Consider the following 27,438-nt stretch of genomic DNA (forward strand, 5'->3'; position numbering starts at 1 on the left):
GCTATACAATAGTACATATATTATTGTAAACAACCTTGCTAGTCTCGTGATACAAGTCATGTGTATAGGAGAACGTGATTTCGAACCCTACAGTCCTGAATATATGTTAAGAGTCATATTTGCATTCCGCTAGCCTGGGGGCTCTGTCGTATACTCTTTCATACATGATTTTTTAGCTGTAGTAAAGCAATGGTTCAAGTTTCTTAAATTTCAGAACACAAACTTTTAATTTACGAAGGAAGTTTTAATACACCTTGTGAAGGTTTTGTTATCTTTCTGTATATACGGCAATAGCTTTTTAAAGTCTTAAGTTTAATTCAATTTCTGTGTCAATGTCAAAGCCGGAGCGGTATAATGGTTGATGCAAATCTAAATCGCTAAAGATGCCATCCAAACATTTCTTTATAGTTACATGGTAGATAACATGATTTTTGTCTGCTTAACGCCGACCAGCAGTGGAAAATGTCAGATGAATTTCAACTACAAGTCTTATATAATCTTCCTGTGTCTTTGTCGAGTTGAATGGATTTCTTTAGTTCATCTATGTTATATTGATTTCACTTGAATGACTCCTAGATAGCTGTCTTGGACAGTTAGTGTTGCCCACATGATCTCGCACTCTACATTAAGTAATAATGAGGTCACTTATAGCGACTATGAACACTAGTACTTCTCCCTCGCCTAACTTACAATCTTTCTTGTACGTGTAGTTTTCAGGGAACACAGCGCTATAGTATAGACATGTGTTTCAATTTGTGTATCACCATGATCACTGCCTGAATAGTCTTTCCTGGTGGCAGAATCTTTGATAAAAGAAGACCCTTTATAAATTCGTTTTTGAATCAAAGTGTTTTCTTAATTTAGTAATATATATGTTTTTCTGTTTAAAAACTAATCTAGCTTAATTAAGAACTGCTTGCAGTTTTCAAAGTTTGGCTTACTATTTCAGCGTTGCATCACTCTTAAATTAGAAGACTGCGTTTTTGGTAACTCGACTAGACCTGAGACTATATTATACTGACTAGGGGTCTGACTAGTCTCAGACTAGACCTATGATTTTCAAACATAAACCTTTTCAAATGTTTGTATTGGCAGTCGAAGTTTGAATTTTTTTAATACTTTATTTCAGTTACTTGAGATGTTTAATCTGCATTTTGATTTTTAATTAAAAAAAAATAGCTAGATCTTACTTTTTCTCTATAAATTAAAGCAAACCCTCAGAGACCCTCAGATTTCCATTATTATTTTTCATTAAGGTCCAGAATCTTCAAACTCTGCAACATTGTCTTTTTTACTTCTTCATTGTTGAATTTACTTATAGTTCAGTTGTAGTTTTTTTCTCGCATAATAATCATCGTTGTTTCGTTTCATAATATTTTACAATATTCCGAAATATTGTGTGACCTTTGATTACGTATTCAAAAATTTGATCACGTGGTCAAGAGGAAGACTTGTCTTTGTCTGCCATTTCCGTTTCAGTGAAATTTCCGGTCAAAAACTTTGGGTAAAACAACTTTACACTTCTTTAATATGTTATATAAAGTGAATTTTGAAGTCCAGTCATCAACTCTATCTCATCATTTATAATATTTTGTTTTAGGATTACAGTTTTACAGCGTGTCAAACAAAAGGTAACTGTAAAAGCAATGCTTGACCAAACAGGATGTTGAGCGTGGTCTGGCTTTCCGGAAGTTTTGATTAAATTAATGGTTTGCGCTGTAGCAGACAATCATTTCCTCTTCCGATTTGAAGTTCTAAAATTTTTATGAATTTATCCTAGAACAACTGCGTTTTCATAGATTTCAAATCATGTTGTACAAGATGTCCGCCATGTTGAACATCAAACGGCGTAGCCGTAGGTTTCAAACGGGCACATGTTCAACATTTTCATATGTAAGATTGAGTTTTATTCTTAATTACAAATAGTGAAAATACACAACCTGATGATGCTGATGTTTTCTTTATTTCCTCCCTAACCATCCAGAAGTTGATACAGGGGAAATATATGGTAGAATTTCAATCTGTTATTAATAAATGTATTGTGAAAATTCATGGATGGTATCAGCAAGATTCAAACGAATTATGCATGTAACCTGGTCGATTCGTAACTATAAAAATATGTTGATTTGTAACTGAGATGTTTCGTACCTGGTGTAATTATATATGGTTATAAAGTGTTAGTTTAAATGAAACAGTTAAAGTTATTATTTATAAATGATCAAATTGTTCATCGTGGGTCTCATTGGGGTCTAAGCGTGATGCAGGATTGCCGATTTTTTGTACGCGTGAAACGTGAAAGTCAAATTATTGTGTCGTGAAAACGGGAAATGAGGTCTTGCGGGACCTGGGAAATGACAAAAAAATGAGAATTGCCTACGCACATAGTGTAAGCGGGATACGGGAATCTAACAAAACAGTAAGCGGGATCAGATCGGAACCCCCTAATACACCTTATCGCTATTTGTCCGCCATTACTGGATATCACACAGGTTCCCGTAAAATTTTGACGTCATAAAACAAAATATCTGACGACACAATGGAAAAGTGATTGTTGTATGCGTCAAAAGTTCAAGCGGCCAGGTCGACCGGCCGATAAGGCTAATAGCGATAAGGTGTATGAGACCCCATTCATCTAATAAGGATGGGTCTTTTCACCACAGCACACCACTGAACACCACCGAACACCCAAAAAAATATCAACCACTAAGAAAATCAGTGATTTTATACAATAAAACGATAAAATCAATCAAATTACATATAATTTAAAAAAAAATTAAATTTTTATGTGCATCATTTTTATGAAAAAGTTGATAATCAATATAATCAATATACAGAAAACCTTCTACGGATTCATCACTGTTTGTGTGGATAACATTGTGTGTGAAGAATCATTTGACATCTATTAACTCGGACTTTTATACTAATATATTAAATATTTAAATTTTGTTCATGATTTTAACATTGTCTCTTTTCTTGTTATTGCCATATTGGTAAAACTATTTTATAAAAGAAGAAGTAAAATGAAGAAAACAAGAAGGCCAAAAAAAAATATATGTCTGTATCCTGCTGCCAAGGCAAATAAATCAGGGTCGGTAGGTCAGGATTTTTTTTTTAATTTTTGCACTCCCTGTCAGATTTGCAGTCAGTTAAATGTCATGTTTGGTTAGGGTCCTGTACCCCAAAATTATTTAATCTCTTTAAAGAAGCTGTCATTTAATTATCCTTCCAGTGCCGACATTTTTTAACCTTAATTGTAGCACATTTGTGCTGGGAGCAGCCATGTTGAGTGTTTGGGCTTAGTAAGATATGGATCTGGATCGAATAAAAAGATCTAGGGTCTGGGGTTTTGTGTCAGGTTCGTTCGTGAACAGGAAACAGACATATATTTTTTTTTGCCTTATTTGAGGTGTCCAGTGGTGGACGTTTTAGTTAATATTATAGACTTTCTTTGTCTGTTCAATGTTGATATTTGGTCTCTTAATCTTAAAATTCGTAGAATTGATAACTTAAATATTATATGTAGGTCACATTTACAAAAAAAAAAGATGTAAAAATTAATTTTTGGGTTGTTTCGGCGGTGTGCGGTGGTGTTTGGTGGTGAAAAGACCTACCAATCTAATAATAACAATATTGTAATGTTTTTAATTTAAAACTTTCTTATATCTTTTTAATTATTGGCTAATTGGTCATTACGCTGGTGACAGCTTTGATGTTTTTATGACATCTTATTACAGGTCATAAAAAGTAATTAAAGTAGGTGTAAAATGATTAAGTTGATTAATGGCACATGACCTATAGAACACGACCTAAAAATAATTATTTTTCTACTTTTTTCTAACTTTTACATGCAATCGCATAATCCTCCTCCTTTTTCACCCAAGCTGGGGACTGGCATTGGGGGAGTTAATTTTTGTTTTTTTTTGTTTTTAGAACACTTCACATGCTTAAGCTTTACCTAGTCCGAGATTACTCTGACGTCCAAGGGCTGTTTTGCCAGACAAGCTGGGGCGGTGGGACGTCAGAGCTCGTCCCATATCAAAAAGTAAATATTTGCCCACCCAAAATATTTTGTACTACATAAATAGGTTATTATTAAAGAAAGACAACTCTTACTTCCAATCTTTATGGACCTAATGTTTCTTGAATGAGTGATTTGGAAAATCACTTATCATGCTTATCAAATGCTTATTTAAGTATAAAGTCCCCTAACTGAAATAAATTATCATGACCATGTACAATGTAAAAAGAAATCTTAAACAGGGCTTTCCATTGAAGCCGGTAGTCGGCGGAAATCCGCCGCTTACGGTGGCTTCAAGTGCCGGCTACTTCACTGACAAAAATATAAATTCAAAAAGAAAAAAATATCTTTTTCAAATGTTTACAGGCAGCCGAGAGACGTATATTGTCGCAAAGTCGCGGTCACGATAAACAAGGATGAAAAGTCAGTGTTTACCTTGGGCTAAATATAGTTCACATGAATTCAGGTCACTGATTGGTTGTCTGTTTAAAGTCGGAATGCATCGTTTCTTTTCAAAGATAACAAGAGAGACGTTCCGGTGGTAATTGAAAGATAACAATAGAGACGTTCCGATGGCCTTAACTCGTTGGCTTTTTTTTGGCTTTTAAAACGTGAAGACAATCAGATAGGATGACAATCTTATGTTATGGAATAATATTAGTCAAATTAAAGAAAGTGTAGTAGATCATATTGTTCAGAATCTGGAAAACAGTATCTTTTAAAGTTCATTTTTCAAAGCCCACGTGGTGTTCAGAGAATCAAGCCAAGGTCAAAAACGAAAGTAGAATATTGTCGACTCGACCAAAAATAAATAACATTTCCAAATGATTTATGTACATGATGTATCCGACTTATTGAACAGTTTACAAAAAAAAGAGAAAATCAGAGGATATATCAATGCTTGAGAAATAATTGTATGATTTAAAACGCGTAACAGTCTTTAGAGAGAAAAGGGGGGTCATTTGTTTACAAATGCACGTAGTAATATGCAAAATAAATCGATCAAGATTTCTAACAAAATGGATGATTATTTAAATAAAACTCCTTTAAAAGTAAATGAATTTTAAGCATAAGGTAATGAAAATTAAAAACTAACATAAAAAAAAAATGAAATTTCTTTAAGTTTTTTTTTCTGTCTTTAATTTCATACATAAAAAATGGTCATTTGAAAGATTAAATTAGGTGCCAGGAGATTGCGAGAATGCAGGATTTTGCTCTATTTATGCCAGGGCTTAAGGGGGCCTTCAGCGGCCCCAGAACCCCTGCCGTAAGGCACCAAGCTTAAGCTTGGTGGGCGTCCGGCTTCGCCGAACGCATGTTATAGCCGCCTATAATTTTAATTGAGCCTTCAATTTCAATGGAAAGCCCTGCTTAAACAACATCGTAACTTCTTGGAGCAGGGAAGATTTTGATATATTTTATATTGGAATCTGATGGAATCTCATTAATATTAATTTTTGTCAAGGGAGATTACAAAGAATATATTTAAGGAATAGATGTAATATTTATTTGTCTATGAAGAAATACGTAACATAAAAAATGTGGTGCACACTGAATACGCAGGTTACTTAAAGTGTGCCCCACAATTTTTTATGTTATTTCGAATATGCTGAAAAAATATTAGTCATTTTTTATAATTTAATTCTTAATTCCATTTTAAACCGGAGTAAATTATGAAAAACGTTGATGACGTCACGGTCACATGACAAAATTATGTCTCTGGACTGATAAACAAAACGATGTCAGCCTATCAGAAGACACTGACATTAAATTATATATAAATAGTTCTTTATTTTTATTTCAGCCGATAAGAAGAGTTTACGATGGAAGAAAATGGAGAAGGAGATGGGAACAATACTATTACGGTCACCATGACAGATGATGGTTATATATCAATGTGTAAGTTCATTACCATGTTGTAGTAAAAAATAACCAAAACAACCTCTATATATTTCCCCTTGACTTGGTATCTTCCCCAATTTTTTTCTAGCTCACCTTTCCATGAGCTTATGCTATCATTTCATGTCCATTGTTCAAACCTTGTTTACAATGTTTATGATAATCTTTTCTCTTAAACCACTATATAAAATCAAATGTACCAATTTCAACCAAATGTTAACTGAATGATCCAAAAGGTATATTACTTTTGTTCCTGCCAACCAACCAACAGTGCCATCATGGCTAATAATAGGACATTAATATAATGGTAAATGCATTTATTGTGTTGCATTTTGAATGCTCAGCCTGTCAAGATCTGTGTATACATGTACATGTACCTTCATATATATATATAATGTCATAATTGTATTCCCAAATAATAGTTGATTACAAGTACTTAAACATGTTAAAGTTAAAAAGGTTATGTTAAAACACACTTGTCGCTAATTTACAAAGAATTTACAAATTAAGAGTCTTAACAAAATATTTATTGAATAAAATGTATGTAAGATGTTTTTTTATACAGTGGCGGCTCCAGAAATTTTCATAAGTGGGAACCCACTGACTGCCTAAGAGGGGACCTGCTTCCGTCACACTTCAGTGATTCCCTATATACATTGTAACCAACCAAAATTTTTATAAAAAGGGGGGGGGGCACTATATTGCCCTCTGTTATATACAATTTTACCTGTATTGTTTCAGCAATGAAAAGACCACATGAAGATGACGAGAATGCAATAGAAGAAGAACCTGTCGCCAAACAGCTACACTTGGATGAAAATGATGGAAATATTGTTGAAGTGCAGGTTGGGCAAGAGGAATTACAACTGGAAGAAACAATACATCAAGAAGAACAGCCTCAGGCAGAAATTATAACAACCGATGGGTAAACTTCTTGTTTTATATGTAAATCTGTTACAGTTGTGAACTATACCACCATTAACATTTAAATTGTTAGCAACCTTGACTGCATTCTGTCGAGCCTTCAAAGTAACTAAGTTTTGTCAGTGCAGAATGGTTCTGATTTAGGCTTGCTGGGATAATTATATAAATAGATTATAGATTCGTACATTAGTTGTGATACGATATCTCATCTACTCAAATACAGTTTTAGAATTACAATGAATAAAGAAGGTGAGGTTTGGGTAAGCATTTTAACTTCAATGCTCTGCAAAAAAATGCTGTCTTTTTTCTTAAAGATAAAACATAATCAACTGGCGGGGAAAATATAAATCGGCTAAGAATTGAAGAAGTATGTGTATATCAAACATCTTTATCATCAATTTTTTATTTTTCAGTGTTGTATATGAAGAAGAGGTTATACAACATCAAGGAACAGCTCCACAATACCAGAACCTGATCATACAACATATGGACATCGCTGAACCCCTGGCTACTCTAAAAACTCTCCTGGAAATGAGATTACAATGTTCACTCTCAGACCATCAATTCTATCTCCAGGACGCCATACAAGTAAGGAGATATGTGTTTATACTGAGATTTAATATTTACATGTAATAGTAAAAAAAAAGTGTAAGAAATCAAATTGAAAAATCATTGAGTTGCAGGGGGAATTGAACAAAAAATGTCAATGATAAAAGAGATTGTTCACCTATAACTCATAATTTTGGCTCTAAATATCTGATTTTTGTCAAATCAAAAATTTGCTAAAAATCAGAGGAAATCATATGCTCAAATGTGCAATAGTTTGGCAGCTAAAAGAAGATTTTCACCAAATGCATCACTTTATAACGAGGTGAATTTTGTAGTTATGACATTTTTTGCAGAGTTCTGAAAAATTTATGATGGTTTTCTGCACAAATATTTTTGCGCAAATATTCTTTATTTACCATATATATATTCTTTACTTTTCAACAGAAATATTAGTTGGGGAGGGGTAGCGCCACATATAAAATCATGAAATAAGGTTGAATCAGTTGAAAATTCTAAAGAGAATGGATGAAAATGAAGTCTTTTCCATGTTAAGTCAATATCTATATAAATACAAAGCAGAAACAACTTTTGATTAATGAACTTTCAAATATCATACATTTTGCAACACATTAGATTTACTTACATAATGAAAGTTTTAAAAAAGCACCAATTAAGGGCCGATTATTGGGGTTTCTGACCCTACTCCTTTTTGTCATGCAAGTATATACATGCATTAAACTGCACAATAGAACGTCGGGTATGAAGATATTTTACAAAAAAATGACATTAAAGTATTCATTTTTACTGGAATAGCACAATAGTTTATATAGCCAAATGTGACATACATGTACAGTACCATTCAAAAATATCGATTCGATTTCGTTTTTTTCCGATTTCTGTGTTTCTCGGAATCACACCGAGTACCGCGGATTTCACTCCTAAAATCCTCCAAAGATTCTCTCCCAACACCGCGTGGCTGTTAATTGGTTTATTGCCCATCGGAAGTACTAAAAATTAACGACGCGTGACAACATAATCTGATTACCCAGATAATTTACCTATGAACATTTAATCGATCTTGGTTGCACAGATGTGCTTTAAAATCACGATATTAAAATTGAAAATGTTTTCCTTTCTTTGGTAGATAAAGATGTGACAATATCATTTAGAATAAGATAATTATTATCTTATATGTTTTTGTCCTATGTCATTATCTTTGAAAAAAAACGTACATACGAAAAAGTATGAAGAAAATACTTGTTATTTTGTGTTTCTATTACAATCCCGTCAGGTCATACATTGTGTTCTTTCTTTCAACAAAGACGATTTTGCCACAATTAGTATCTTTTATAACTTATTCAATAAGCAATATCGGCGCATTAATTGTTCATTATTTAAAAAATCAACTGGCTAATAAAATCATGTTTTTTTCGGTAACGCGATTCATCGGATCATCAAGTAAACTTAATTTAGTGAGCAATGTAAAATATTATGTTTCACAACCTCGGTACATTTATCATGTTTATACAGACTAGAATAATTTAAATTACGAACAGGAACTGTAAAATGACAGCTCTGTTGAACAAAGGAAATAACTTCAAGTTATATTGATAGCGCTCGCCATTTTCGCATTTTACAGAACGGGTTTCAAATTGACGAAAGTATTTATATCAATTTCGTCATTTAAATTTGGAAAGTGTAAAACTATTTTCACTTTAAAGTACTATATTTCTACCGGTCTTCATGTGTTTGACAAGTTTATGGCGCTCAATCAGTATACGTTTACAATAGATGTTAAAAGTTGTGATGATAAGTAATCCGCTTATCGCTATCCGATAGGTCACTAATCCTTTAATTAATATCAAACCTCAAAATTGCCCATCATAATATTCTATTCCAGTTAAATCAGTCATCATTTTATTTTCAAAATTTCCCAAACGCCTACAAATTGGCAGTTCTTTATCGTATTATTGTCATTTGAATACAATTGATCACAATTATTCACCCCGGACAATTTCCATCATAATTTCAATATTTCATCAACCGTAATTTATATTATTGACCATGGACCTATAACTAATGTTCAGGCTACTTCCTTTTTTGAAAGATAAAACATTAACATTCAAATAGTTAAAGATGTGTTCTCGTTTATTCGGATAAGAATTATATTTTTCCGATTAATCAATTGTAAAAGGACCTTCTGGAGCCTCAATACGATTGCACAAAAATGTCGTTCTGCAATTTTAGAAACCTTGAATGGACTTTCCCACGGTCGGCTAGAAAGGTCACCTGAGTTTACTAGTACGCGATATTTTTTCCCGCCCTTTAAAAAACCTGTGCTGTGGATAACATTGATGTTAACTATTTTTAGCATTTAACATTGTTAAGTAAGTCAAGTTCAAGTTCAACCCAAACTGTTGATAACTGAGATGTGTATCGTGGAATTGTCATCGCACGGCAAATAATTGTTTTAAAATCTTTTGTTTAAAATACACAAATTTACATTCATTGTGCGAAAGTTAATATTATACAAAGACGAATTAATGCAGCTGTAGAAGTATTCCTGTTGTAACCGAAATGTATTATTATCCTACTGTACTGCCAACAAATCGTAAAACGAAAATGCCGTAATTATCAAGCATAACGAATGGTGAATAATATTTTCCTATTTACTTGAATATACAAAACTTTCAAACACGTAATTTTATAATTTTCTTTAAACTGCTCAGATTAATTTAGCGAAAGTTTCCGGTTATTTTTACACAAGTATGTTCATTTCGTAAATAAAATATTAATTTACTGGTGAAGACATCGAGGTTGAAATTAAGTAGTTTTCATTTTTTATAAAACTTAAATACAATTGAAAGAATTAACAACAACATTTTGCTTTTAAATCTTTTATTCATTCCAGCAATTAGATAATCGTAAAAAGAAAATGCCGTAGATTTACACAATTATTACGGGGCTATTATTTTGCCTAATGAATGGTGAATACATTTTCCTTTTTACTTGCATATATAATTTTTTTAGACATATAATTTTTAAATAAAGACTTTAACTTTGAAGTAGAATATTTGGTTTTTCACATATTCCGCTATATTTTATAATCGTTTTTTTTTAAAGCAAGTACATTAAGGTTAAGATATTTTTAGATGGGCTAACAAAAAATACGAAAATATTTTGACTAGTTTTTATTACCACAAATGAAATTTAATTAGTATAAAAGACATTTAAAATTATACACCTGTTTGACACTTAAACTGGTACAGTAGACCGGAAATATAATTCTTTCTTACTTCAACCTTTACCTGTCAGGTAATCCAATTACCCATTCAGTCTTGTGCCGGTAGAGATCAAAGTAGGATAAGGGCAATTAATTCCTCGGTGTAGAGAGTGAGCTCGTTATCACAATAAACAATAAACCTGATTTTGGGAGAGATTACTCCCAAATTCCTCCCAACATTTTGGGAGGAATATCAGAGTTTTTCGGAGTGGCTCCGACATTTTCCTCGGTGTAGGGTGTGGGAGAGTTGGTCCTCTTGAAGGGTACTGTATCTTTCTATAAAGGTATAAATCTTCAAATAGCTGACTCATGCATGATTCTTATTTTTCAGCTTGATACAACCAAAAGTTTAGTAGATCAGTGTGTCCAAGGAGAAGGCATGGTACAAATTAATTTAGAAATAAAATCACAACCAGGTAGGTCCACATTGTGTTGATTAATTGTCAAAATCGTGTAAATTTCTAAAACCAGACAATGGAATTCCAGTTTAGGTTTTGTTTTGACAGGCTATTTGATTTTGTATTTCTGACCTGTAAAAGAAAAAAAATGATTTTTATTTGCATTGCTATAAGTCTAGAATGGAATATAAAAAAAATGAAAATGAACAATGGACAACACTTGATCAGTAAATTTATTTTGTATTTGTAACCAAATGCTGTCCATTTGGAAAGCTATAGTTTGTTCTATAAAATAAAGTCCCTTGCAGGGAAGACACTTTGTTTAACAACCACTTATAGATTATTTCATAAAAGCCATAGAATTTTCAACCTTCCAAATAAATAGATGAAAATTAAGCTGTAAAATACACAAGAGTTGATGATTAGCTTGACCTTTAGAATAATCTAGTTTTTGACTTGCACACCAATGGAAATACACAATTATGGCTGCAACAAGCTCACCTGTTAGAAGAAGATGTCTATTGTAAAAGAAATTACTTTTTGTTGATTAGCATTTTCTAGTTGATGGTTTTCACCTGGATATATTGACAACAAATTATAAAATGTTTCAATATTTTAATCATCAGAATAAATTCATTACTGAAGTGACAATAGCCATGATAACAGAGAGGATTAAGATGATCACTATAGATCAAATGCACCTCACTTTTTCACGATTTTTATAACGATCAAAGTTTTTGGACCAAAAGATGATTCCTGAAATTTATGGAATAAATGGTTTTTAAAAATGCTTTAGACTTTGCAGGTGTAAAACCGAAGATAAACATTGTTGACATACTAAAACCTGCTGATGAAGTAGAGCCACAACAAATTGTAGAAGGTAAGAATTGTTCTATAAATACAGGATAAAACACATCAGTCTTTTTATGGAGCTAAAAATTCAAAATACTAATAGATGAGTATATTAAAGAATGGAGGTTTTGGGAATATGTTAATGAGATAGCAATCCAAAGATAAATTGATCAAAACATATTTAGATGCAACATATAGTCTTCAACAATAGACAGATGGGCAAATTTTAATGTTGGCACACAAGATGTTTAAAGTACTTTAGGATCAACCAAAATATATCCATCATATCTGCTATAGATGGAAAATAGCAAATTCCATTGCAGCAAAAAGTTTACAAGGTATATTCCCATACTGCTTTTCTTTTAATTGTAAATATATAGATAATAAAGTATAAAATGTAGATATACATGAAACAATATCTATTTATAAATTGAAAAAAGTTCAACATATTTATCTTTTTTAAATTATTAGTGTAAACTCACAATTATCAGGAACCTTATTTTGAATCAACCTTAATTTCTAAAGATAAAAACTTAAAAGATTCCAACACAGATTTCGGAAGATATGAATTTGTATACAATGTTTTCACAGAACCCCCACCGCCGCCACCACCTCCAGTGCAGACCATAACACCACATAAGAAACAACAGACAAAAGTCGTCATTCCATTACCAGAGGAGTCAGAAAATGTTACACGGTGGATTGTGGATCAGAACTTTAGACGGGAGCAGGAAAGATTAAAGATTCCATTTGGTAAGACATTTTGATATCAACTTTCAGCATTTTTATACTAAAATCTTTCAGGAGTTGTCTTTCTTAGAATATATTCAGTGGCTTTTATTTTCAAATTCTGTTTACAAATGTTACAATAATTAATATAAATATTTTAGTAAATACAATTATGTAAATATTTTATTAATACAATAATGTAAATATTTTAGTAAATAATATAATATAAGTATTTTAGTCAATAATATAATAGAAATATTTTATATAATGATTTATTTAAAGTATATTGAAATGTTAAAGTTTTATCCTGCTTTTAAGTTCATTGCATTGCCTCTGTGATATGTATTTTCTTTATCTCTGCAGATCCTAATCAGTGGAGTGAATTGCATGTTCGACATTGGATAGACTGGGCAATCAAGGAATTCCATTTAGATGGAGTTGCTGCAGAAAGCTTCCATATAAATGGCAGACAGTTGTGTGAAATGACCCATCCAGAATTTGTCAAATTGATACCTTTTGACAGAGGAGATATATTTTGGACACATCTTGAGTTGTTGAGGAAGTGTAAATTTGTTGGTAAGAAAATTGTTACAAGGAAATGATTGATGCTAATAAGTTTTCTGTCTGTAATTGATCTCTACAGCTTTTAGAAGGGTATCATCTCTATATACAGTGGCGTAGCTTGCATGTATGCTCAGATGCTCAAGCATCCACATCATTTTGAGAAAAAAAATAATTAAAAAATAAATATATATATATAATTGCATATGTTGTGTCTGGATGTAGGGTGAGGATGAGGATATGTGAACATCGTCCAATCAATTCCAAAGCAGTATACGTGGTCTTTCCTTTAAGATCATAAATAGTTTATGTAAACAAGATGAATAAATCGCAGAAAAGTGCTGTCAACTTTTTCGTAAAAAGTCTACGTCTGAGCGCGTCGTCGGCAACGACAAGCGCAGAGGATGATAATGCGTATACCTGCAGACATGTTTGGTCTGAGATTGAACCAAGCGGAGCGATGACATAGCAACGTTACTAGTTAACAATTCAGGAATGTAGTAAACTGTCATTTTATTGTAGATTTAAATTAACTTTTTATATTGAAAAATATCTTTCTTATATCAATAATGTTAGTCTGTTAACAAAATTACGTAGTGGAACATTAAAGTTAAATATTGAAGTAGGTCGTTATAATAATATTTCTAGAGAAAATCGTTTATGTGAATGTTGTAAAATGTGTGTTATTGAAGATGAATATCATTTTGTTCTTGTTTGTCCAGCTTATAGATCTGTACGAACCCAATTTTTACCAAAGTATTATTGTTCTTGGCCTAATGATCGAAAACTACTAAATATACTACAAGCTTCTAGTAAGTCTCTTACGATTAAATTATGTAATTATGTAAAAGCTGCATGGAATATACGATCAAATATAGTCTCATAACTTTATATGTCATGTCATTGAATTATACTATTGTTCTCTGCTGTCTATTCATGTTTTATATTATGTAATATATGTTGTTAATTTTGCCATAGCATGTCTATGCTTCTGCAATAAAGATTCATTCATTCATTCAACGAACACATCATTGCCTGATATCGTTTCCTGTGACATTAAATACGACTATTATTTATTATGAAGTGTGATCATTTCTGGGCTAATAAATACCCGTTTCAAACTTGGTACAATGTTAACTTTATTTTCAAAAGAAGAGTTCAAAAGTTCCCGTAGTGCACATATGAATCTATTCTAATATACAAGGGCAGTTACTAAAAAAAAGCTTTTTCTTTCTTTCTTTTTTTAATTTAATATCTAGAGAGAAATAAAAGCTTCAGGCCAAATGCAATGGTATATCAATTATGATTTATATTTCAAAGGGGGCATAGTTGGTTAAATTATTTGATCAGGACTTATTTTCACGAGTGTCAAAGACATTGCTGATGATATAAATTTCACAAAAATCTGGCAACACATGACGGACGCCCGGCATTTCTGTCCCCTGCAACGCGTTAAGACAAGTAATAAAAAAAATCCCATGTGGAGGCTGAAATTCCGGGAAAGGGGAGTATCACTTCAGAGCCTATATTTCGAAGTTCCATATACAAAAGGGCCTTTGTAATGGGTCCATTATGAGATTTCATATTTCAATTGGATGTGAAACTTAAACATCTAATGATGGTAATTACGAGAAAACAACAAAATTCTGTTAGAAACTTATATTTGATGTGTATTTTGAAATTAAACAAAAATCTAGCCATTGTCGGATTGTAGCGGGAGTACACATGTATACAGGAAAAACGTCTGAAAAAAAATTCAGTGCATAAAAGGTCCTAAAAAAATTTTCGCCTCACTCCGCTCGGCGAACAGTTTCGCATCCACATCATTTCAACCCTGGCTACGCCGTTGATATATATAAACAAAATAACATAATATTGAAAATGGCTGTATCCTATTGTTTCAAAACAAGTGAGGGATTCTTTTGTATTTAATGATAGCTTATTTAGTTTAACTGGGATATTGTGACCATTATCTTTCTGTTTTTATGTCTCACAACTTGTTAAAAACTCTAGTTATCTCTGTGTTTACAGTTTATATTGGAATTTTTAAAGAAAATAATAAAAAAAAGTTGTAATCTGTACTAAAACGAAACATAGATGAGTTAAAGACAAATGAAAGATGCTGAAGATAAAAATAACACTTAAAATTTTTATTGTGTCTGTAAAAGCTTACATGGATATATATTCATCAGAAATGCTACAACATTACTTGTCTTTTTATGCCCCACCTACGATAGTAGAGGGGCATTATGTTTTCTGGTCTGTGCGTCCGTCAGTCCTTCCCTCCGTTCGTTCAGGTTAAAGTTTTTGGTCAAGGTAGTTTTTGATGAAGTTGAAGTCCAATCAACTTCAAACTTAGTACACATGTTCCCTTTGATATGAGCTTTCTAATTTAATTGCCAAATTAGACTTTTGACCCCAATTTCACGGTCCATCATACCTGTCAACTCACCCGTTTTTTGCGGGTGACACCCGTTATTTTCACCTCTCACCCGGGAGTTTTTCTTTACCCGGCGGGTCCCGGGAATTTCTAACATTACCCGTTTCACCCGGATTTCTGACCGGAATTGTTTCTGGTATTTAGAAGCAATACGACCTTCGGTTTTATCGGTCTTTTTCAATGTAACCAAAAGTCAAAATGTAGGACTGTTATGAGCTACGTAACGATATTAGTAAAAGGAAAAAGTATTCATGTTCATACAGTAAATGTTGGGAATCGGAATTTAAATGGGTTAAACCAAGTGAAAGGAGCCAGAATGATGCTTATTGCACACTTTGTAATTCACATATCAATGTTAGCGCAGGGGCAAGAAATGATCTTGTCAGACATTCTAAAACAATGACTCATTCAAAGTTGGAAAAATCTCAGGCAGAATCTAAGGGCATGGCATCTTTCTTCACAAAGACCAAAAGTGTTTTGGCTGATAAAGTAACTAATGCAGAAACTTTATTTTCGTACTTTGTGGCTGAGCACAAATTTTCCTTTGCAGTAACTGACCATTTCACAAAATTGTGTGAATTAATGTTCTCTGACAGTGAAATAGCTTCAGGTTATTCCTGTGGAAAAACTAAAACCACCCAAATAGTAAAGAGGGCCCTTTCAGTTGAAAATAACAAAGTGGTAGTTGAAAACAAGCCAAGATTTTTTGTTTTGTCAAAACTTGCTAAAACATTACTGGTTTTACCAAACAGCAATGCAGACAGTGAGAGGGCATTTTCTTTAGTAAAGAAAATAGCTACAGAGTTTAGGGCTGATCTTAATAAGGATACACTGTGTGCTCTTCTTTCTTGTAAAATGAATACACATTTGCATTGCTATGAACTGAAACCAAGTGCAGTTCTTTTAAAGAATGCCAAGTCTGCTACTATGGAATATAACAATAGTCTGAAATAAACTTGTATACATGTTCTAACTGTTTCATATACATATTGACTATATAAATTATATGTAAACATATTTTTGTTCTTCAATTGAGCCCGCAAAATGTCGTACGCGTTATGACCTGAGATTTTTTTTCTCAATGCAGGTCATGACCTGACTTTTCATTTTCAGAGGTTGACAGGTATGGGTCCATTGAACATAGAAAATGATAATGCGAGTGGGGCATCCGTGTACTATGGACACATTCAGGTTTTTTCAAACTTGTGTTTGTTAGCTGCTTTAAGCTTGCTTTGTGCTGACTGGTTTTATCCATATTTCTAAAACAATTGAAATTTTCTTGGCAGATCTAATTACATATTATATATTAACATTATTTTTTGTTTGTTGCAGCTGTTATGCAGACACCAACACCACATGCTATAACAACAATAACAGTATCAACATCTGGACAACAGGATGGTATGTTGAATCTGACAGGTGAAAAATACAAATAAATTGTTGATGTGACAATTGCATGAAAAAATTGTGTATTGTTTTCTTTAACTATTGTGCAAAAATCTTTAGATCTTCTTCAACTTTGTACTTTATTTGGCCTTTTAACATCTTTTATTCAAGCATCACTAATGAGTCTTTTGTAGATGAATTTTGTGTCTGGTGTACACAATTTGAATCCAGTAATCAACGAGTTTACTTGATGGCTCATGAAACAGTATTATTTCTGATTGCTTTTTTCAGATCTTTGATTTTGACTTTTAATAGTTTTATGGTATTTGTTTTAACATTTATCGTGTAAAAGTCGACATGGGCTGGATTTTACCTTATTTCGATGAACCAATGTTGTTGCAAAAATAAATCATCAATATTTCTGGGTTACAATTAATTAACTTTGTTTTATTCTTAACCCTTTCACCGATTGCTGCCCAGACAGAAGCTACTCTGAGACGATGGCTTCCCTGGCTACTATTACTCAAGTGGGAGATCTTCATAATAAATGTCAATAAAAACTTATTTGTGTATTTATTTCATGCACTAACATCATGTTCACAGTTTTGTTCATGTTGTGATAATTTTTTCTTCATAAAATATTCAAATTTTCAAATTTTCGGCATTATCTAGGTGAAATTCTCAAAATTCTGCTCTTGGACCCCAAATCGTAATTTTTTAACCCAAAACGGCCAAATTTTGAAAAAATTTATGAGGCTGTAGAAATTCCTCACACTGAACGATGTCCATTCCAAGTGTTTTGTACATAAAACGACATTTTATGTCAAAAAAGTATACTAGTTTGGCTTCAATTCTTCCATATTCTTTCAAAAAAAATGTTCCCTCATTTCAAATTCTCGTAAATTCCGTAAATTTCGTCTGATTTTGACACGGTTTTCAACAAACAGAAGCGCCATGTTTACACTTTCATCCGGGTATTCATCAAAGAAAGATAACTCATGTTTGCACTGTTTTGAGCGGGAAATATAAAAGATGTATTCCGATCCCGGTAAAACGGGACTCATCGTCAGCTGTCTGAAGCGTGAATCCCGGTAAACCGGGACTCATCGGCGAAAGGGTTAAGACAATAATAGCAACCTTAAGGATTATCAAAGAATAAAATACTGAGCATTTCTATCATGTTTTGAGTAGAGTACAAATTAATTTAGAACTTTTAGTGACATCACTCATAGATTAAACCTTTTGCGCTATCAACATCTTTATAAACAAGGAGATATATGGTCTGACAGTGACTATATCACAAATGAATATAACATGTATAAGGGCCATACAATTTGAATGCACAAATAGCACTGCTGCAGTTCATATGAGAATAACAAATACATTTCTTGATTTTGCATTTTGTAGGAAGACTTAAACATTTAAAACAACACAGACCAAGATCTCCCAGAATTACTGGTGATGAAAGATTGTCTCATGGAAACAGAACAGGTAGACTATTGAATAATTATTACTTCACTCATCATGGCATTCAAAATATTCTTTGATATTTCTGGATAGCCAATCTTCAGTTTGAGATCAAATAAAATTGAGTTGCTAAATTTCTGTGTTAAGATAAATTGTAAAAAGACAACAACATATATGTACATACAAATACAGCTAGTGCAGTGTAAGTTCAGTTTGATGTACTTTATGCCCCACCTGATAGTAGACGGGCATTATGTTTTCTGGTTTGTGTGTCCATTCGTCTGTCCGTTCATTCATCCGTCTGTTCTTCCCCCTTCAGGTTAAAGTTTTTGGTCAAGGTAGTTTTTGATGAAGATGAAGTCCAATCAACTTGAAACTTAGTAAACATGTTCCCTATGACATGGTCTTCCTAATTTTAATGCCAAATTATAGATTTTACCCCTTTTTCACAGTCCACTGAACATGGAAAATGATAGTGCAGATGGGGCATCCGTGTACTATGGAGACATTCTTGTTGTATTATGATTGTCAATGAGAAAAGAGGCTTAAGGACAAGGATGTTAGGCCCAAGTTCAACTAGACCACCATCGCACCACTATCTGCACTTTCACACTACAATCGTCAAAATTTTCATTTATTTCACAGGTCCTAGTGCGATCGTGGCCTAGTGGGACTACCGTATTAACAATGATGCAGTTAGTTTCCAACAGTGGGCAAAACCTGTAGTGTATTATGTAGTAAGCTTGAAAAAGTCCCGGAGGGACAAATGTATACAAATTAAAATAGAAAACCCAGTAATGACAGAAAAGCTACCAATATCACAAACTAGATTACAGGCTGATGGTGTGAGACAGACACAAAAAGTATTTGGTGGAGTTAAACATGTTTACGTTAATTGAAGTCTGGTTGAGAGTTGTATCGTTGGCAATCATACCGCATCTTTTTATATTTATATTGCTTAGAATATCTTGATATTGAAGTGATTATTTTAAAAGTCATTCAATTTAAAATATTTCTTTGATTTTCTAGGAAACAATGGACAGATTCAACTGTGGCAGTTTTTATTAGAATTACTAACAGATAAAGACTGTAGGGAAGTGATTCAATGGGTCGGTGATGAAGGAGAATTTAAATTGAATAATCCAGAAATGGTGGCACAGTTGTGGGGGCAGAGGAAAAATAAACCAACTATGAACTATGAGAAACTTAGTAGGGCACTTAGATATTACTATGATGGGGATATGATTGCAAAGGTATTGTGATGCAATTTTAAGATAATTATTTCAGTATTATTCGATTACTCAGTCATTCACAAACTTTTCCCACTATGCTTAGTATTGAGTAGAAAGGGTGTTGTTTCCAATTTCATATTCAATTACATACACAATATTAACTAAAATTTGGAACTTTAAGGTCATTTATTTCCTCTTTCATTGAGGTTAGTAATTTACTAATGATCAAGTGTAACATTAATGTATGTGTTGTGTACAAGTTATCATTTTGTACAAATTATAATTTGTACAAAAATATTGTACAAATTATAATTTGTATTTTGACTTTGTACAAATTATAATTTGTACAAAACGTGCCTGTACAAAATTTGACCAAAATTCACTTATAACTTGTACAACAGTTTTAAATATGAATTTTGGTGAAAAATGCATTGATTCACACGATAGAATTGTATTTAACTGACCACACACTAAACCTAATTAAAAAATACACCGTTTTTACACAACTACAAAAGGCAGATTGATTTTCGAAATTTTTGAGAGAAAAAAAGTAAACAAATAGGATTTTTATACAAATTTTTAATACATAAACTACTTTTTCTTAAAAAAAAAAAGATCATTCAATAGTACTGCTTGATTAGTTCTTACCGTTATTTTGAGGATTTTTGTTTTATTTAGAAACTTTGCAAAAACGATTATAGTTGTAAAATTTGATATTTTGTATCGTGAAAGATCGTGTATAGCATTTTGATGATCGTGAAAAGGATCTCAAAAGATATGTTGCCACTTATTCTTTATTTCAAAAAGTCCATGAAAACAATCATATCTTTCTTTAAACAAGTAATAGTTTATATTTGTAATTGGTACATCAAAAGATTGAATTTATATGACTTATTCAGCTTTATTTTTGATTGTGAAAAGATTGATGGTTCAATGCCATTGGGTCTGATGATTTTATAATACTACACCAACTATAAAATAAAAGTCTGTCTGTCTGTTCTGCATACGTTTTTTGTTGTTTTTTCAAGTTTAGATTGTCTCAACTGATTTCCGTTAAGTTTGATATTTATAAAACAAAGATCCTTGTTGAAAAAAAAACATTGATAAAAAAACGGCAGAAAAACAACTGACATATTCCTGACTTTAGCATAGTCATATTCCTTAACCAAATGGGGTGTTTAATCTCGCTTTCTTTCTTGGATATTTATTTGTCTAAAAGTCCAACTGAAGCAGTGAAATACACATGTTTATTCACAGCAACGGTTCTTGAGCTTCAACGTTCGCTATGTGAAGCAGTTAAAATGCCAGTAAAACAGGTCGTCATCGACTTGAGAGTCAAAAGATGGTTTGTAATACCTGATTCCATAAATCACTAGATCAACTGCTCAAACGAATGATAAAGAACTAATTTTTGATTTTGTAACTTAGGTGTACTGTGTGGTCATTTAATAGCATTTCAATAATGTGTATCAATGCTTTTTTCACCAAAATCCATATGATAAATAATTGTACAAGTTATAAGTGAATTTTTGTCCATTTTTGTACAAATCGTAATTTGTACAAGCACTTTTTGTACAAATTACAATTTGTACAAAGTCAAAATACAAATTATAATTTGTACAATATTTTTGTACAAATTATAATTTGTACAAAATGATAACTTGTACACAACATATGCATTAATAAATCAAGTGGCCAGCTGTTTTAATTATTATATGTTTAGATTGTAGGAAAATTGAAAGTCGGCTGTCAGATTTTATATATAATATTTGTTTTATCCCATATGTAATATCTAGTTTGAGTTATCTCCCATTTTCAGTGAAATTCAAATTTGATAATTTAGGTCAATTATTTTCTATTTTATTTGACTCTTTAAGTTTCAAGTTTTCATAATGATTTTTGACAGGTACATGGAAAAAGATTTGTATACAAGTTTGTTTGTGATCTGAAGATGCTGTTAGGGTATACTGCAGGGGAACTTAATAGACTTGTTACTTTTTGTGCTGAAAGGAAGTTGCAGAGAGTAAGAGAATCATTACGGCCAGGAACATGTAAGTATTAAAGTAGATTAGTTATTTTGTGTGGACATAATATGTATAGGTGAAAGGGATAAAGGCGTTTACTTTTCTACATTGGCTAGAGGTATAGGGGGAGGGTTGAGATCTCACAAACATGTTTAACCCCGCCGCATTTTTGCGCCTGTCCCAAGTCAGGAGCCTCTGGCCTTTGTTAGTCTTGTATTATTTTAAATTTAGTTTCTTGTGTACAATTTGGAAATTAGTATGGCGTTCATTATCACTGAACTAGTATATATTTGTTTAGGGGCCAGTTGAAGGACGCCTCCGTGTACTGGAATTTCTCGCTACATTGAAGACCTGTTGGTGACCTTCTGCTGTTGTTTTTTTTTTTCTCTATGGTCGGGTTGTTGTCTCTTTGGCACATTCCCCATTTCCATTCTCAATTTTATAAAGGGTTTACGTACATAACTCAGCAAGCACTAATCAAATATGTGAAGATGTGAACTTTCATATCTATTCTTGATATTCATTATTGGTATTTGCTATACCATGAATACTTTAAGGACTAAATGATGAATCAAATCAAATCATTAGGAACAATTCTTTTCAATCAATACAAAAATACTAATGAGAATGTTTCTACTGATTGCATATACTACAACAAAACATATCAAAATATTAACAACAAGAATGTGTCCTCAGTACACAAATGCCCCACTCGCACTTTCATTTTCTATGTTCAGTGGACCGTGACATTGGGATAAAAAATATAATTTGGCATTAAAATTAGAAAGATCATATCATAGGGAACATGTGTACTAAGTTTGAAGTTGATTGGACTTCAACTTCATCAAAAACGACCTTGACCAAAAACTTTAACCTGAAGCGGGACAGACGGACGAACGGACGGACGGATGGACGGACAGACGAATGGACGAACGGACGCACAGACCAGAAAACATAATGCCCCTCTACTATTGTAGGTGGGGCATAAAAATTAACAAATCAGTATTTTTTTCTCAAATATCAATCAAAATTGAGGCTGACGTTGAAAAATTTTGATATCTTATTCAGCAAATGAGATTTCTGCTATAGATGAGAAAAAGTAATAAATTTTTCAACATCAATATTAGATTGTAGTTAACACATTAAATTCCATTTAGTAATATATGTATATTTTTTTTTTATTTCAGTACAAATAGCAATGTCAACATCATGATAGCAAAAAGATTGTGATTATCCTCCTGTTCAAATGTTGGACCATCTGTTTGTTCAGTATTTATGTTACTTTGTATAGAATGTGTGTGCAAAATATTATTGACTTCCTTGTCAGGTTGTTTTATGTGAAATTTGTGAACTAATAGTCTTATCTCTTAAAAGGTATTTTGAGTATATAAGTTTAATTTTGGGTTTAATAATCTTGTTGTTGAATACTTGTTACAACATTTGTTTTGAAAAAAAAATTTTGGCAGGCTTTTTTCATGATTTTGTATTTTCTTTTCTAATATCATTTTCTTTAGCAACATGCTTTTCCATGAATGAAAAGGTCAAAAATGTTAAATACAAAACTTTCAGGGTGGTTAGGACAGATTGAGATGAACATTTCATTTCATTTTTACCACAGGCTTATCCCTAAAATTAGGTATTGGTAATATCTGCCAGTTAAATCCACTTTAAGATATTGAACAGAAAAAAAAATGAATCGATTTTTTTTCACTTTTGAACATACAATTCTCACTTATCATATGAAAACAATCTTATTTATAGAAGAAAATGTGTGTAGGTAAAATGTAGTCTTGTGATCTAAAATGCAGCTTAAATATTTGATTTTATATGCATTGTGCTGGTCATATGTACATATATCCTGAATCAGGAATAAAATGTTAGTGCTCAGGGTCTCAACTAATATATGTATTATAAATATTGAACATTGATATGATATGATGAGAATTTTGTCTTTGGCAAAACAATTTTGTTTGTAAAATAAACTAGAAATAGTCAGTCTAGGGCATTACTTTAACAAATAACTTTCAAATAGTTATCAAAGGTACCAGGATTATAATTTAGTACGCCAGACGCGCGTTTCGTCAAAATTACCTATTCATGTTGTAAGCAAGGCTCCTCTTTTAAATATATTATTTATATGAGTGAATTTTGTAAATTTTATTTACTTAGGTGTTCATTCATACAGATTTTATTAGCTGAAAAACTAATTGTCTCATATATCTTGTTATTTTCCCCATGAAATATAAAAGATTATCCTTTTTGAAACACTTTTTGTTGCCTCCCTGATGTACTTACTACTTGTTTTAAGTAATGCCCCTGACTGATAAAAGCATTTTGTATATAGTTGTTTATGCTTTCAAGTATAAACATAAATATGTTTAGTAATTCTGTTGATTGGAACTGGATTTAAAGAAAAACAGTATCAAAGTTTGAATTCTTCTAGTTCCATATATATTTTGGATTGTTTGCATTTGGAGTAAATGGTAAAATAGATTGAATGTATTAATATTTTAAATAATTTTATTAATTACAATGTTTTATTAATTACAATTTATTGAAATAATAAGATTTTGGTGAACAATTTTGCATCTTGATCTTTAAGTGTTAAGGTTAAAAATAGATTAAAGTCCTTTAAGAGTGACCATGTGATAGATACCCTTAGGGGTAGTCAAGGTCTTTTAACACCACTTTAATAGTAGTAATCTATAAGAAGAACTAATAGGAAAACTTATGATGATACTAAAATGAAAAAGATTCAGATTTTTTTATAATGTACAAAGATGTAAGTATTTGTGAAATGATATTCCTGTCTTTGAGTATTTTTATAATGCTTGTACAGTATCTATATTTATAATTGAAACAACCATTGCCTTAATATGTTCATATATGTACATCTGTAGAAAATGTTTACAAGATTGTATATGTATATAAACCAATAGATCATTTCATAACTCATCAGTTCCATGTAATTGAAAAAATACTTTTTGTGGGAGACTGTTGGAATAGTAGAGAACTCAGTATACCTATCTGCAGGGTATTATTATCTGTTTTGAAATCTCAGAAATGTTCAAGATCTCTTGTTTTAAAAAACAAATTTCAATACGTTTCATGCATTTTGTAAATATGTCATTTAATAACGCCATCTAGCTGTAAAAGTCTGTATCTCGCATCAAAACATTCTGTTTTTTAAATATGGTTAAGTAAATACGTTTGTGTGAATGCATTTCAGCCGAATTAAAAAAAAAAAATCCTTTTCAAGTTGAAATGTTGTAATTTTATTTCTGAACTCATCCTATTATGTTTTCAATGATTACTGTAGCATAACAAAAGAAAATAAGAAAACAAAAGAATACATGATTCAGAAACAACTATTTGATGTATCTATGTATAGATGGTTGTAGAAATTGTTATCTTGTTGATATTGCAACTGAATATTAAACTCCTATCTTGACCCAATGTATTACACAAAAGTGGACAGATTCTTACAAAACCGTTTTCCTCAACATCCTTCACTGTGTATTCAACAATATGCATGGCAGTGGTAGGCAAAAAAAATTTGAGAGGCTACAAGCTACCATTCCATAGACTAATCAGAAAAAAATCCTTGAAAAGTGGGTCCATGCAAAACTTCACTTTGGAAGTTGATCAATGTCTTCGAAAGTTAGTGCTGAGGTTGTTTGCAATGGTACAGTCTAAATATGAGTAAACTCCAGTGAAATGCAAATCACGGTGAAAGTGGCTAGTGAAAAAGTGAAGAAAGGTTTAGGTCGGCGACCTGTTAAGAGTATTATTAGAACCGATGATATTAGTCTATTTAAAGCCATTACATTAAAAATTGCATGTTATTTTCTTTTATATGCTTTCAACATTTTTTATTCCATATGCTTGTATTTTCATCCTAGGTACATATGTTTTATATTGACTGCAACATTGAAATCGTATTTTACCCTCAGCATTCTCTCTCTATAGTGCAAAACAGTTATGTTGTAATGTCACCAAATCTATATTTCGTGGTCTCAGTCCTGTGTTAGCATTGAGACTCGTTGCTAGAAATCCAAAATGATAATATTTCTCACATAGACATTCATACCACCTTTTTTTTTTTTTTTACTATTTTCCATGTTATTGTGTTGTTTGAAACAGAATAAGCTACTATATCTTTTTTTTTTTTTTTTTCTAGCACCCCTGATGAGGTAAATCCAGAAAGTGTGTCAGACACATTAAATTTGTAAAGATATTTTAAATCATTCTAAATCTTAAATATGTAAACATATGTCTCTTTTTTAAGTCAAAAATAAAATGCCATCAATCTGTTACCATTAAAAAAAATTTATTAGCTGTGAATATATATATAGCACTGTAATAAAGGAAAATTTCTTTTACTGAGTATATTTGTGATTTTAAATGAACTGAAAAATATGTAGATGTGACCTAGTCCTGTTATTCATTATGTATAGAAGACTTTTTATTAATTTGTTACACTTTATTTTGAGTTATAATGTGCATTTATTACCTTATTGTAGATAATGTCAAAGACCACATTGATTATGCATTGTTTATACACTTGTTGACTTGTATATAGTGAAAACCTTTATAAATTAAAAAATCTTGTACATACATTGAGATTTTAATCATTGACAGCTTTAGAGATTAAGGGGCTGGACCCCTTTTGGGGCTACACATATTGTCAATACATAGCCCTGTTTACATGTTCTACTAATTGCAACATTGCCCTGTTTTGGAGACCCGGTTGTCACAAGTCAAAGATCTAAATCTGGAAATATATAGAACTCCTACAGTAATTAAATGATATTTGTTATGCTGATGTATACATACAGCATTAGCACATCTAAATTTCATGGTTATTATTTTGCCTGTTCCTTCAGTCATGGTGTATTGAATTTGAAACTTTAGGATAGTTAACAGGTCAGTTTAAGTGGTACTACAAATGGTAAGAAAATGATATTAGTTATACTAGTATCATTGGCACATCTCATTTCTATGGAGATTATTAATATAATCCACTCTTGACTTTTTAACTTAAGTATAGTTTGCCTGTTAACATTTGTGATTAAGTCAGTTTTATGGAAAACACTAACGAAAAGTCAATAATGGTTGCAATAGAGGAGCGAAAGATACCAGAAGGACAGTCTAACTCATCAATAGAAAATGAACCGACAACGCCATGGCTAAAAAATGAAAAGGCTAACGAACATATAATAGTACACAAAATACAACATAAAAAACTAAAGACTATGCAACACGAAACCCACCAAAACTGGGGGTGATCTCTGGTGCTCTGCAAGGGAAAGCAGATACTGCTTCACATGTGGCACCTGTCATTTTGCTCATGCTATTACAAACCTGATAAATAGTCTTAATTCGGAAGTCAAATTCATCTATATAACCTTATTAATCCTTTGAATAAATACATTCTTAAAAATGATCAAATTTTTATAACACGGTAGTACAATTTTTACAGGTTGCTTTTATTGGTACTTATCAATAAGAGGATAAGTGTCTTTTACATTGATTTAATTTTTGAAAAAAAACTAAAACATAACAAAATAATTTGCATTATATGTCAGTTATGAGAACACAAAATTCTCTGTCCTGTCGATACTGTTTACTTATAGTTTTAACATTGCACAATGTCAGGCGTTCGTCAGGTTGTTT

The 27,438-nt window shown here is 31.9% G+C and overlaps 1 protein-coding gene across 11 annotated transcripts; it reads left to right on the forward strand.

Annotated features, from left to right (window-relative positions):
- Positions 1-1,404: 1,404 nt before the first annotated feature.
- Positions 1,405-26,381, forward strand: LOC139524094 (GA-binding protein alpha chain-like). 11 transcript variants are annotated; one of them, XM_071318654.1, is made up of 13 exons: positions 1,405-1,504; positions 5,823-5,917; positions 6,659-6,842; positions 7,255-7,429; positions 11,005-11,089; positions 11,868-11,951; positions 12,515-12,676; positions 13,016-13,228; positions 16,986-17,072; positions 18,447-18,530; positions 19,536-19,759; positions 21,645-21,789; positions 22,950-26,381. In XM_071318654.1, the coding sequence occupies exons 2-13, from the start codon at positions 5,842-5,844 to the stop codon at positions 22,973-22,975; spliced, it is 1,545 nt and encodes a 514-aa protein (XP_071174755.1). In that variant the 5' UTR covers positions 1,405-1,504; positions 5,823-5,841; the 3' UTR covers positions 22,976-26,381. The 11 variants fall into 11 exon arrangements, with proteins under 11 accessions (XP_071174755.1, XP_071174761.1, XP_071174758.1 ...); XM_071318660.1 differs by having other exon boundaries at positions 16,986-17,054; XM_071318657.1 differs by having other exon boundaries at positions 11,877-11,951.
- Positions 26,382-27,438: the final 1,057 nt, after the last annotated feature.

Source organism: Mytilus edulis, chromosome 5, assembly GCF_963676685.1.
Source record: "Mytilus edulis chromosome 5, xbMytEdul2.2, whole genome shotgun sequence".
Lineage (NCBI taxonomy): Eukaryota > Metazoa > Mollusca > Bivalvia > Mytilida > Mytilidae > Mytilus > Mytilus edulis.